The sequence below is a fragment of the Mastomys coucha genome, unplaced genomic scaffold (genome assembly GCF_008632895.1).
Source record: "Mastomys coucha isolate ucsf_1 unplaced genomic scaffold, UCSF_Mcou_1 pScaffold5, whole genome shotgun sequence".
Taxonomy (NCBI): domain Eukaryota; kingdom Metazoa; phylum Chordata; class Mammalia; order Rodentia; family Muridae; genus Mastomys; species Mastomys coucha.
Genome location: NW_022196911.1, coordinates 84139718 through 84151533, shown reverse-complemented (window position 1 = coordinate 84151533; position 11816 = coordinate 84139718). Strand labels below are relative to the sequence as shown.

At 48.9% G+C, this 11816-nt stretch overlaps 1 protein-coding gene across 1 annotated transcript; it reads right to left on the bottom strand.

The window, feature by feature from the left end:
- Positions 1–6881: 6881 nt before the first annotated feature.
- Positions 6882–11160, bottom strand: Ccdc182 (coiled-coil domain containing 182). Its single transcript, XM_031352620.1, has 2 exons — positions 10992–11160; positions 6882–8066 (listed from the first exon to the last, which is right to left on the bottom strand). The coding sequence occupies exon 2, from the start codon at positions 8058–8060 to the stop codon at positions 7602–7604; it is 459 nt and encodes a 152-aa protein (XP_031208480.1). The 5' UTR covers positions 8061–8066; positions 10992–11160; the 3' UTR covers positions 6882–7601.
- Positions 11161–11816: the final 656 nt, after the last annotated feature.

Genomic DNA, 11816 nt, shown 5'->3' with positions numbered 1-11816 from the left:
GGAGGAAGAGGAGGAGGAGGAGGAGAAGAGGAGGAGGAGGAGGAGAAGAAGGAGGGAGGAGGAAGAGGAAGGAGGAGGAGGAGAAGGAGAAGAAGGAGGAGGAAGAGGAGGAGGAGGATGAGGAGGAGGAGAAGAAGGAGGGAGGAGGAAGAGGAAGAAGGAGGAGGAGGAGAAGGAGGAAGAGGAAGAGGAGGAGGAAGAGGAGGAGGAGGAGGAGAAGAGGAGGAGGAGGGGGAGGAGAAGAAGGAGAAGAAGAAGGAGGAGGAGGAGGAAGAGGAGAAGAGGAAGAAGAAAAGAGCCTAACACCATCCCAGTCTCAGTCATGAGTCAGTATGTAGCCTTGTGCTTTACTGCTTTACCCTCTGCTCAATAAAGAATTTGGATTTAGGCCAGGGAATGATGGTGTATGGTGTACTCCTTTAATCCCAGCACTTGGGAGGCACAGGAGGCAGGTGGATCTCTGAGTTCGAGGCCAGCCTAGTCTACAAAATGAGTTCCAGAACAGCCAGGTCTAACCAGAGAAACCTTGTCTCAAAAAACCAGAAAACCAAAAAAAAAAAAAAAAAAATGGATCTAATGGGGATGAAAAATAAATGTCACACCATCACACCAAGTGCCACTCTCATCAGTAGATGGTGGTTGTCTAGAGATGAACCTGCATTTAGCTCAGGAGGAGAGCGGGCTGGGATCGATTAGTGATGTCTGAATCAGCCATCCCTGGAGTGGCCACTCTCAGAGCGCCCTTCTAAGTTGACAGTCCTCTGTGAGTCCAGGACAGAAACTGGGGGATTCAGAGTCACCGATGACAGGGAGCAGAACTTGGTTTGTTCAACTGTTTTTATACCATCCGTGGCTGGGCCTTGAATAATCTGTCCCCTGACACTACTGTATATCAGAAATTGCTACCTAAGGCAAATTCTGCGCTTTTAAACTCATTTCCTGAGTCAGTCTTTTTAAGCCCCACATTAAATATTGATCTGCCCTGGAGAGATCTAACTTATTTAGTGGAGACGTGGTTGACTCCTCAGAACTGTCAAGCTCAGAAACGGGGGCCATACCCCTCCTGAAGCGATAACCATCAGGATGATGACAGACAAGGGCACCATGACCAGTGTTCCTCACTCCGAGTCTCAAGGACGAGCCCTGCCTCCCTGCCTCAAATAGACAAGTGCCTCGTGGGGAACATACGAGCTCCTCTGTGAACCTTTCCCAGGAGGTGAGTGTATACCAAGGTGGCCACTCTCCGCAGGCCACTGTTCCCTGCTGGCCCATGACGATGAACCCTTCTGCTTGCACCCAGGGTGCTGCCTTTAGGGCTGTTGCTATCAGGCTCTGGCCATCACCATCTATAACTCTTCCTTGATCCCCATTCTGGCCCAGTAACACAGAGTTGGTTCTTACCTTCAACCCGAGTGAGCCTTGCTATGATGGTTGATTGACAGCAGGCTGGCAGGCTCTTAAAGAAACCCTTCTGCTGCATTTATTGGTATGACTCCAACAGGAAGAAAGACAAGGACAGAGATAGACACACTCAGCTTGCTATATCCACTTAGGAAAAGGTTTCCATGTTCCTTACCAGCCAGTCCAGCACATAGGGTGGACTGAAAAGTCCAGGGTCCCATACAACCTTTCTCTTAACCATGGTCCTTCTACCTCCTCACACAGAATCATGGGCTTCTATTTCCTGCACTCTGAGCCACTCAGTCATTTCTGGGGCACAACGAATAAGAGTCCTCAAGACAGGAAACACAGATTATCTTCCTAGGTTGGCAAGCCAAATTGTACTTAACATTTTTTTTGCCATACCTACACTTCATGTTGCTTTATCCCGCGCGCCTAGAAAGGAACGTCCCTATCCTGGTAAGGGAAACAGGGAAGTTGAGGCTCTGGGGCCGAAGTCACCAACAATGAAGGTCTAATGCATATAAAAGAAATGTAAAATTCAGTTCCTAAATCTGTCATGTTCCAAATGCTCAGCAGCCACAGTGGCTAGTGGCAAACATGTTGTCCACACAGAATCACAGAGCGTTGACCTCACTGCGGCAGTTTCTATGGGTCAATGCATTGAGGACCCCAGGCTGTGCAGCTGTAGTAGAGGTTTGTTTAAGCTCAGACAGCTTGTCTATCCTGACCCTCTCTGCTGTGGAGAGGAATCAGAAGCAAGGGGTGAGATGGACCAGAGACCAGCATCAAACCACAACTCCTGCTTTGATGCCTTCCAAAGACACGTACAAGACAGGACACCTGAAAAGCATCCGACCTTCTGATGGCCTACTGGTCCAGTGACTACTGCTGCTCACACCGTGGGCCACCCAGACATAATGCTATATCACATTACCTGGGCAGAGACTCTGCCAGGCTGGAAGGGAGACCCGAGGATTGTCTCCTCTTGGCATTTCTGTCTCCTGTGTTTCTGGAGAAGGGACTTAAGCACCCACTTGGATGACTTAGCACACCTCCAAGTTCCTGAGACTTCTTGGAAGTGGTAGGGTCAATCAAGGTAATTGATTTACACTTTTTTTCGTCTACGTGGCTTGCTTTTGAGGCAAAAAAAAGAAAATCTCACCATGTATGCCAAGTTAATCTGAGAGCTTGCTAGGTAACCTAGGCTGGCACTGAACCCTCAACCTTCCTCTCAATTCAGCTTCCTGAATTTCTGGGATTACAACCATGCACTATCATGCCCAGTTTATAGAGTGCTGGAGATTGAACCCAAGACTCTGTATGTTTCATGACTGCATTTCTTTTCCTTGCATTTCAGCCATTCCCCATTCACAGACTCCCCGATTGCTGAAGGAGGAGACCCCAGGGTCACGGGGAGTGTGCCCTTAACTGCTGAGGGTTCACGTGATGAAATGATGTTTGAAGTGACGGTAGCCTCTGGCTGCTGGGGATGCTGGGGAAGGCAAGCGGAGGACCACAGCTTGTGGGACACCTTTGAGAACTCTGCTGTCGGCAGAAAGAAAGCCATCTGTTATTTTGTCTCCTGTTGGCCCTAGAACCTCAGAGAAAGTGAGCAGCAGGGCTGCATTGTTCACAGCCAGGAGGAGAGCTGGCATGAAAGAGGCAGCAAGCTGTCTCCTCTTTTTTATAAAAGAAAAACAAGGACTGGAGAGATGGGTCAATGTTTAAGAGCACTGGCTGCTCTTCCAGAGGACCCAGGTTCAATTCCTAGCACCCACCTGGCAGCTCACAACTGTCTGTACTTCCAGTTCCAGGATATCCGAAGCCCTCATACAGCGTATGAAATAAGAATAAACAAGGTTTTAAAACTCAAAGTAAATAAAAATAAGTAAAAAACAAAACCACAATGTCTGTATAGCCCAGGCTGGCCCAGCCTGACCTTGAATTCCCTCTGTAGCTGAGGATGACCTTGAACTTTTCAGTGCTGGCATTATAGTGGTATGCCACTATACCTAGTTTATATCGTGCCAGAGAGGAAATTTAGGGCTTCATAGATGCTAACCAAATATCCCACCACATTGCATCCTGTCTTTTGTCTCCTTCATCCCCCAGGGGTCTTCTCTGTCCTCTGGGACTCCCAGTCTGCGAAGACATCTATGAAGTGTGACTTAATGAGGAGCCCTTGGTATCCCTAGGAGCTCCAAACTTACATAGAAAAGGCCTCTTTCTGAATACCCTGAGCTGTAGGGAGAGGAGATGAAGGGAAGCAAGGCTTTCCTACCACAGGACAAGCAGCATGGCCTCTGGCTCCAAACTGAACAGAGAGGGTCATCAGCCAGCACAGGCTGCTAACACCCTGTTTCCTGCTCCGCCAACCAGCCTGGGAGTCATCCAACCCACCAGCCTCACCTGGATCCTCCCAACTGTCCCTGTCTGGGTGCTGAGGATGCGGGATTTGCAGTTTTAAAATAGGACAGTCCCCAGTTAAATGAGGACACCGTGGTCACCCTGGACGGTGATGGCATCTCTAACGAGTGTCTGCCTGTTTTAGAACAGAGGAGTTGCAGTATTTCCCGAGCATCCTGTGAGGTCTCCCAGGGTGATACCAGGCATGAAACGGTTACGGCTGGACATAGTGAAGGCATCGGGTCTGAGGACCAGCAGCACAGAGGTGAACCTCCGCACTCATCCCAGTTTCCGGTCCAATGTCCACGTTGCTCAGCCATAGGACAGCATCCACGCTGCACAATTCTCTAAGCTCCTTCCCTTGCCATGGGAGAGCAGCAAGCTCTGAGGTGTCATTGGGGACTCCTAGACTCGTAACTTCTCTGTGGCTCAATTTTTTCATCCGCCATGGGGCTAGCAGTGCTGAATTCACAGCATCACAACAGGTGCAGCCGACTCTGCTGTGGCTCCCTGGGTCATACTCCCTGGTTCCAGGATCCACTAGAAGAACTCAGAAGACTAAGCGAGCTGCCGTCCTCATAGTTTCTATGGAGCACTGTAGAAAGAACACAGTTTAAAACCAGCAAAGACCCAGAGGACAGTGTCAAGGCCTCGAGGCTTCCGGCTGGCCTCTTGGCACATTTGTATGCATGATGCTTAATTTTCTCAGCAACAGTGTGCAGAGACGTGGGTCAAATAGTACCGACCAGGTCAAATCCTCTGAGTATTAGTGTCCAGGGTTTTTATTGGTGGCTTAATCTCTCAGGCACAGAGCAGCGGTGTAGCTGACCTCAGTTCTGCAGTCTACAGCTCCCCTAGAGGTCAAACCCATACAGCATGATCCAGGGCCCTAAGCACAAATCACATTGTTAGCATAAACCTTCTGGTGAGGACAGAGGCCCCAGGGAAGAAGCAGAGATAGTCTATAGGGCAGGATATTGCAAAGGCTCTGAAACTAGTTCCCCAGAATCCTTTAAATGTGAAAGTTTTTTCCAAAATGTCCACATTTTAGATAAGCTGAGGCAGCCCTTTAGAGCCCAGACGCATAACACCCCTGTCATTCTGTTTCTTATATGGGGAGGGGGTCTGCTTCATGCTCTCTCTTATCACAACTGCTACCCTACAGGATTAGATGGTTCGACTGAACTTTTCCTCTTTGCTTATTTTCCTCGGCTTCTTTCATGATGGAAAGATGCATATTCAGGTAACACCCCTGGTCACTCTGTCTCTTCACCTAATCCTACCCAGAGAAAGACAACTTCCCACCTGAAGTGTCTGGAGAAAGGGCAGGACCCACCCAGCACATCACTTCCACTCTCTGCACACACACACCACCAGCGGCTGCACTCTGCCTGTAGATGGCATCGGGTTTAGGGTACAAGGTCTCAGCTAGATGTGGCTGGCAGATCCTAAGCCACACTCTCAAGAGTGTTACCAGCTATGAAGGTGACATTTTTGTCTCCTTTAACCTGTCTTTTGTGTTTATCCTCAATTGGTGTGCTTCACCTGAACGGGAAAAGGAGAGGTGGTGCTTATTAGGCCCCGGGAGCCCACTGGCAGAGTCTGTCCAGTGCCTGCCTGTAAAACTGTGATTGGACCTTCCCTAAAACTATCTCTGCTAAGGTCCCCAGGTCCTTCTTTCCTGTCTCTTCCTCAGGACCATCTGGCCTCTCCCACGCTCTGACCATGCTTCCAGATAGCCGAGACCTCTCAAAATGTCAGACTAAAACTAAACATAGGTGGCTTCAGATGTGGTCAAGTGGCAGGCTAGACCTGCAGGAGACTAGAGTCCTCTCCTTATGAGTGAATGCCTTTAGATCCTATTTCCTCTACAATGGGCAGACTTCTGTTAACCAGTCAAGCACTCTTTCCTAGTTACATTTGAAACTCTCCTCTCTCCTCTCTGTCTCTGTCTCTCTTTCTGTGTGTGTGTGTGTGTGTGTGTGTGTGTGTGTGTGTCAGTGTCCATCTGTCTGTCTGTCTCTTTCTAGGGCTTAGTGGTCTGGGAATCTCCTTTAAGAAACACTCCCTTCTTCCAGAGCTAACCTCAGCAATTTCAGCAACGTTTCACCTACACTAAGAGGCATATATCAGACATCCACAAAGCTTTCCAGGGCACTCCAGGACAGCTAAGAGCACAGGCTCTAAAAGAGCTAGCTAGTGCTAGGCTCAGATCCCCAGTCGGCCAGCTTTGATCTTGGGCAAGTTACTCAGCTTAAGTCTTGGTTTCCTCATAACGCTGAAGTGAAGTGTGTGGCAATGTGTACTGTGCCTGAAGACTCCAAGCTACTGTGGGATTATCAATATTACTGTTGCTAAATGAACTCAGTTGCTATGGCAGTTGAAGTAGAGGAGAAAGCTGCCTATAGTTAGAGCAGAGATACAGCCCTTCTAGGAAGACGGTTGATGGCTGGATATTGTGCTTAACCAAGGGTCGCAAGGTCTTTTGGTGGAATGCCGACTCAAAGGGACCCAAATATTTGGATCTTATTTGAGAGCCTGCGAGTAGAGGAGGAGAATAAATGAGGCTGCATCGGAAGGTCAGAGGGCATGCGCCAAGCTGCAAGCCCTGGATTGGAGATACCCAACTGCTCAGTATCACCTCTGGCCACCAGACCCCCTTAGGCTTTTGGGCGAGGCCGGAGAAATAATATATGAATTGGTGAAACCGGCTGATTGTAAACACAAGTCACAGTGACTGCTAATGGCCTCAAGCCACGTACCCCAGAAGGAGCCAGTCCAAAAACAGCCTGATTGGTTCTGGGGATTGTGAGCCTGCAAGACTGTAAGTGATTGCACACAAGGGGCCTGGGTTTGGAGCACTAGCCATTCGTTAACACAGAGAGAGCACACAGGAGTGTTTGGGGTTTGCTGGTTAGTTTACCATTTGAAAGGCGCTGTCCTACCCTCAGGAGGTGCCTGTGGGGGCAGACAGTATGGGGGAGGTGCTGGGGGGTGCTGGGGGGATATTACTTGATAAATGACCAGACACCCTAGCAACTACTGTTCAGTGAGTCAAATGAAGGTGTCAGTTTTACTGTTTTATTGTGCGAACTTATAGATGTCACCCGGGGGTGGGGGGGGTGGGGTGGGAAGTGGAGTGCAGAGAGTTCTACGAGCAGAAACCTAACAAGGTTCACCCCACACACACAGAGCAGCCCATCTTCAGGCTAAATGGAGAGGAAGCAGAGATGAACCAAAGCCGTAAGGAAAAGAGAGGAACAATAGTCCAACCTTGCAAGCAGGCTGAAACGGAGAGGTCAGGAATTACACAAATCCAACCGTCTGAGTCCATTTCAGGATCTGGGCAAGCTCTGTCACTAAGCCCCCAGCCTGTCTCGGTATAGAACACACATTGACAGGTCTCAGTAAACCAATTGTTAAGTGATAAATCACGAAAGCCTGGAGTCATTAAAAGAAAGGTAAATCTGTTCAACACAACCAGTTTAAGAATATACAAGAAAAATGCTACTACATCCAAGCAACTGTACCATTACAAACGGGGAAACAGTTCGAGGTGACAGTTACAGGTCTGACGGTTACAGTGTCTGGGGCCTCCTTCCTTGATGAGGCTGGATAAATGGAACGTCACCCGAAAACCATATTGAGGGCTTTTTTGCCGTTCTGCATGGTGTTATTTTGGTAGCAGGAAAGCAATAAAAATGGGGGAAGGGGAATAAACGGGGGCTTAGCATTTGCCCTTCCACTAAAAAATAATCTTGCCCACCACCTCGGGCGCACACGCGGGCTGCTCAGTCGGCCTGGCTCTTCCTGATGACTCGCAGGGAATCGTGGCTCCTGACCAGCATGTTCTCCAGCCGCTGGCAGTGTTCACGAAGCTGCTTCTCCCGGGGCAGGAGGAAGGTGAGGACCTTGTTGCGAACGATGCCGCGGTCCTCCTCCTCCCTCAGCCGCTGCTTCACTCGCGCCGCCTGCTCCTCCTGCTGTGCCAGGACGCCACTCATCTGGCAGAAGGCGTCCTCCAGGTAACGGATGGCCTTCAGCGCCTCCTTCTTGAAGTCCTCCAGCTCGCTTTGTACCGCGGCCACCTTCTGCTGCAGGATCTCCAAGTCGGCCGGTAGAGGGAGGTAGGAGGGCCATGACTGAGACAGAGAAAGGTCCCCAGACTGGAGCCCACTCTCCACCATCTTCTTGCCCTGTAAGGTATTCACCTTCATAAGAATGGATCCTGCCTGAAAGAGGGCTTCCATTTTCTCCTGCACAGAGGAAGCCAAGAAACTGAGTCAGAGAGATACTTGGGAGCTAGAGGCACGATCATGTGAAGTGGATAGACCCTTCTCATTGTGACATCAAGACCCTTCGGCCAATCAGAAGGAAAGCCTCAGTTCACTATTTTGCATATTGTCGGTAACCTACAGATTTACCTGTGCTTCCCAAGTCTCCTGAAATGAAGCTTCTCATTAACTGGTCACCTGGTCAGAACTAGAATTCAAGTGTTCCTTTAACTCCGAGGGCAAGCCAATTCCGAAGGAGTTGAGAAAACTGGCCAAGTCAAGACAAGCCAGGTCAGGTTCACAGGCTTCTAAGACCTAGCAGTCTCCCAACTCATAAGGAGTACAGATGATTTTATGGCCTGGTGTCTGGGCTTTGTTCGGCCTCACCAAAGGCATTATAAGAAATGATGAGTCGGTCGGTGGTGGCGCACGCCTTTAATCCCAGCACTTGGGAGACAAAGGCAGGCAGGCGGATTTCTGAGTTCGAGGCCAGCCTGGTCTACAGAGTGAGTTCCAGGACAGCCAAGGATACACAGAGAAACCTTGTCTCAAAAAAAAAAAATTAAAATAAATAAATAAAACAAAAAAAGAAATGATGGAATGATGGTGATCCACCACTAGCTGTAAGATGCTAGAGGAGTAATCCATACTCTTGCAATGGCCAGATGATGCCAGAATGCATAGATGATCTACTTAGTGTGATAAATGTGTTTGCTCTTAAAGGGTGGTCCACAGAAATGCCTGTAGGATAAAAATGAGCCGTTCATATTTATTCAGTTAAAACTTCCCGAGTGCTCCTCAGGTTCTAGAACTAGGGAAATGAGCATAAGTAATGTTCCCCAACGTCCCTGGATGGTGACCAATAGGAGTATGTGTGTATGGGTAAATCTTGTGGTTTTGCCTGGTTACTCTAACAGAGGCAAATGTTTCTAGCCACATGTGGCTCAGTCGGGAACAAGACTCTGTCTGCCTTTGCATGTTGCTGTCTCTTGCCCAGACCCCCCACTGGGATTCCAAACATAAACGTCTCCCCAACAACCGGCCTTGAAGCCAATCCACACAGAGCTGGATAAATTACCTCTTCTCTCAAACTGGCCCCTGCTCTGCTGTCCTCCAATGACCCTACCTGGGACAGCAGCCGCCGCTGCAGCATCTAGTGCCAAGGCAGAAATGTCTGTCCCCTACCCAGCTCATGGTGAAACCCTGTCATCCTATCAGTATTGAGAAGTGAGGGGCTTTTGAAGGCAGAGCATATTGGATGGATGGTGTCACCTCTAGAGTTGGTTCATTATCCTAATCATCTCTACTTGACCCCTTTTCTGTTTCTCTCACCACCCTTGCCTTTCTGCCATGGGTACCTTCCACACAGGAAGGAAGGCATGAGAGTCCTCACCAGACACCAGCTCCTCGATTTTAGACTTCCCATTTCCGGGATTACAGAATTATAGGGAAACATGTTTCTGTTGTCGTTTTGTAGCTCTCTCAGCCTCTGATATTTTATTTTGTCACTGCGGGACAACACAGAGTAAGCTCCCTGGGATCAAGCTAGGCTCTGTCACTTCCAAGTGACTTCAAAGACTGTTGTCAGGTCTCTTTGAGCAGCCTCCTATCACCCACCCTCCTGCACTGGAGTCCAGGCTTCACCACTTAGAAGCAATGTCTCATTGGTAGATCACCTTTCCCCCTCAAGACCCTGTTTCCTTCTATGAGTTTCTGAGAGCTGTGGTATACAGCTCTCTGGGAGAGAAATATCTCCTATGGGCAGCTGCTACCAATTTCCATAGTGTAAATGCTCCCAGCCAGGATAGCTTCAAGCTCCCAACTTGCTGTCTCCCGGAAGTGAAGAACCACGTGAGCCCTCCTGAGCCAGATAAGTCTACTCTAGCAGCACAACAGGGCCAATGATAAGGGTACTGCCTTCTCTGAGATGTCTGTTAACTATCTAGTGACCTCAAGGAGTCATCAGAAGGGGGTATGTTGCAGGGACAGTTGTAGCTAAATAGAGGCGAAATTTTGAATAGCAAGAAACTCCAATTACTGAGAAGGAATGTTGAGTTGAAAAAGTGGTTACTTTTCTAGGAGTCAGGAAAGCTGAAGTCAAGGGTTGCTGTGTGGCCGTAAGTCAGTCACCTCCCCTTGCTGAGCCTGTCCCCCCCAACTATGACATGAAAGATGGGCCCACGAGGCCTTCTGTATCCCCTCTCCCCCAGTTCTCTTCCTTCTGTCTCTTATAACTGTTACTTGGGTCTACTGTCTGCTTAGGCTCAGTAAACTCTGGCAAACAGAGATTTTGAGTTCCTCCACCTGTTTACCCTCAAGCGTCCTGCCTGCTGCCCTCGCACACAATGGTACTCAGAAGAAATGGAAATTCATTTCATAGGTGGCTCTCAAATGCCAGGGACCCCCTAGCTTTTCTGCTGACACATTGACACCTACTGGCCTTCAGAAAAACCGCAGCCTGGGAATTCCACCTAAGAGTGGGTGGGGATGGGAAGTGGAAGGAAACAGCTTGGGGTCTGTGGGGGTATTTAACTAAGGGCTTGTGCCTGTTGGGTTCTCCATCAATAAATATTTCCCAGATTGGTGAAAGAGAGAATGAAACGGTGTGTCTCTTCCGGTCTCCTCTGCTGCCTCTCTCCCTCCCAGTCTCTGCTGTCATTCTGTGCCACTTTGTTTTACACAGGGAATGGCAGAAGTCATAGCCATTGCTATGACACAAAAGTAGAAAGGCCAGCAATGCGACAGCATTTTCTCAGTTCCTCTGGTGCTGCTGAATGAGGCTCCAGTGTGCTTCTCAGGACCACTGCAAAGAGGATAGTCCCCTTTTTCTAAGAGCCACAGGGAACTGAAAGCCGGTGCTGTCACCAAGACCTAGTGGCCTCCTGAGCCTTCAAGGCAACAACTCACATTGGCTCTGCAAGTTCTGAATGTTCTCCTGTGCCAGGAAGTCCCATGTCAGGTCTGGCCTTGCATTCCACATGCCTTCCCATATGTCTTAGGGATTAGGACGGTTGATCTATGTTTTCCCTTCAAGGTATCAAGAGAAAGGAATTTAGACCTAGTAAAGCATCCATGAACTGGCATTCTATCGTGAAGAGGGTCCCTTGCCCAGGTCTCTTTCAGCTTGTCACAGCTTCTTTGTGACTCAAGAAGACAGGGAGACATGAGGGACGTGGCAACTTTACAGAGACCCAGGCAATCTTAGGCTCCTCTGAGAGTTCAGTTCAGTCAGAATGGGTTGAAACTCTTAGATGGTATGCCTTAAAGCAAGGGTTCTCAACCTGTGGGTCATTGCTACTTTTGGAACTAAATGATCCTTTCATAGGAGTCTCCTAAGACCACTGGGGGAAAAAGTGTCACCTCTGTCAATTGTGTAAACCACATTCCCTTGGGAATTAGAAAACCCACTCCCGTGTTTCCTTGTCACTTCTTTGTGAAGCTACAAAACCCTAAGAAACTGAGAATCCCTTGTGTCCTGTTAGAATGGCGTTCCCAGCCATTTCTAAGCCAACCACAGTTGGTTTCTAACCTGACGTTGGCTCGCACAGTTATGCTTCTCTTCCTGGACTACATTCAAGCCAGTTCCCCTGATACACGGGCCTCCCAATATCAGAACCAACTGGGAACTCATACTCAAGCAAAGAGAAGGACAGGCAACCAGCCTGTCCTTCCACAGAGAGTGGGTGTATTTTTAAAAGACGTATTTATTTTATGTATATGAGTACACTGTAG

Bases quoted from the DNA above. Each gene is read 5' to 3' on its own strand.
- Ccdc182 (XM_031352620.1), bottom strand. From the start codon at position 8,060: ATGGAAGCCCTCTTTCAGGCAGGATCCATTCTTATGAAGGTGAATACC.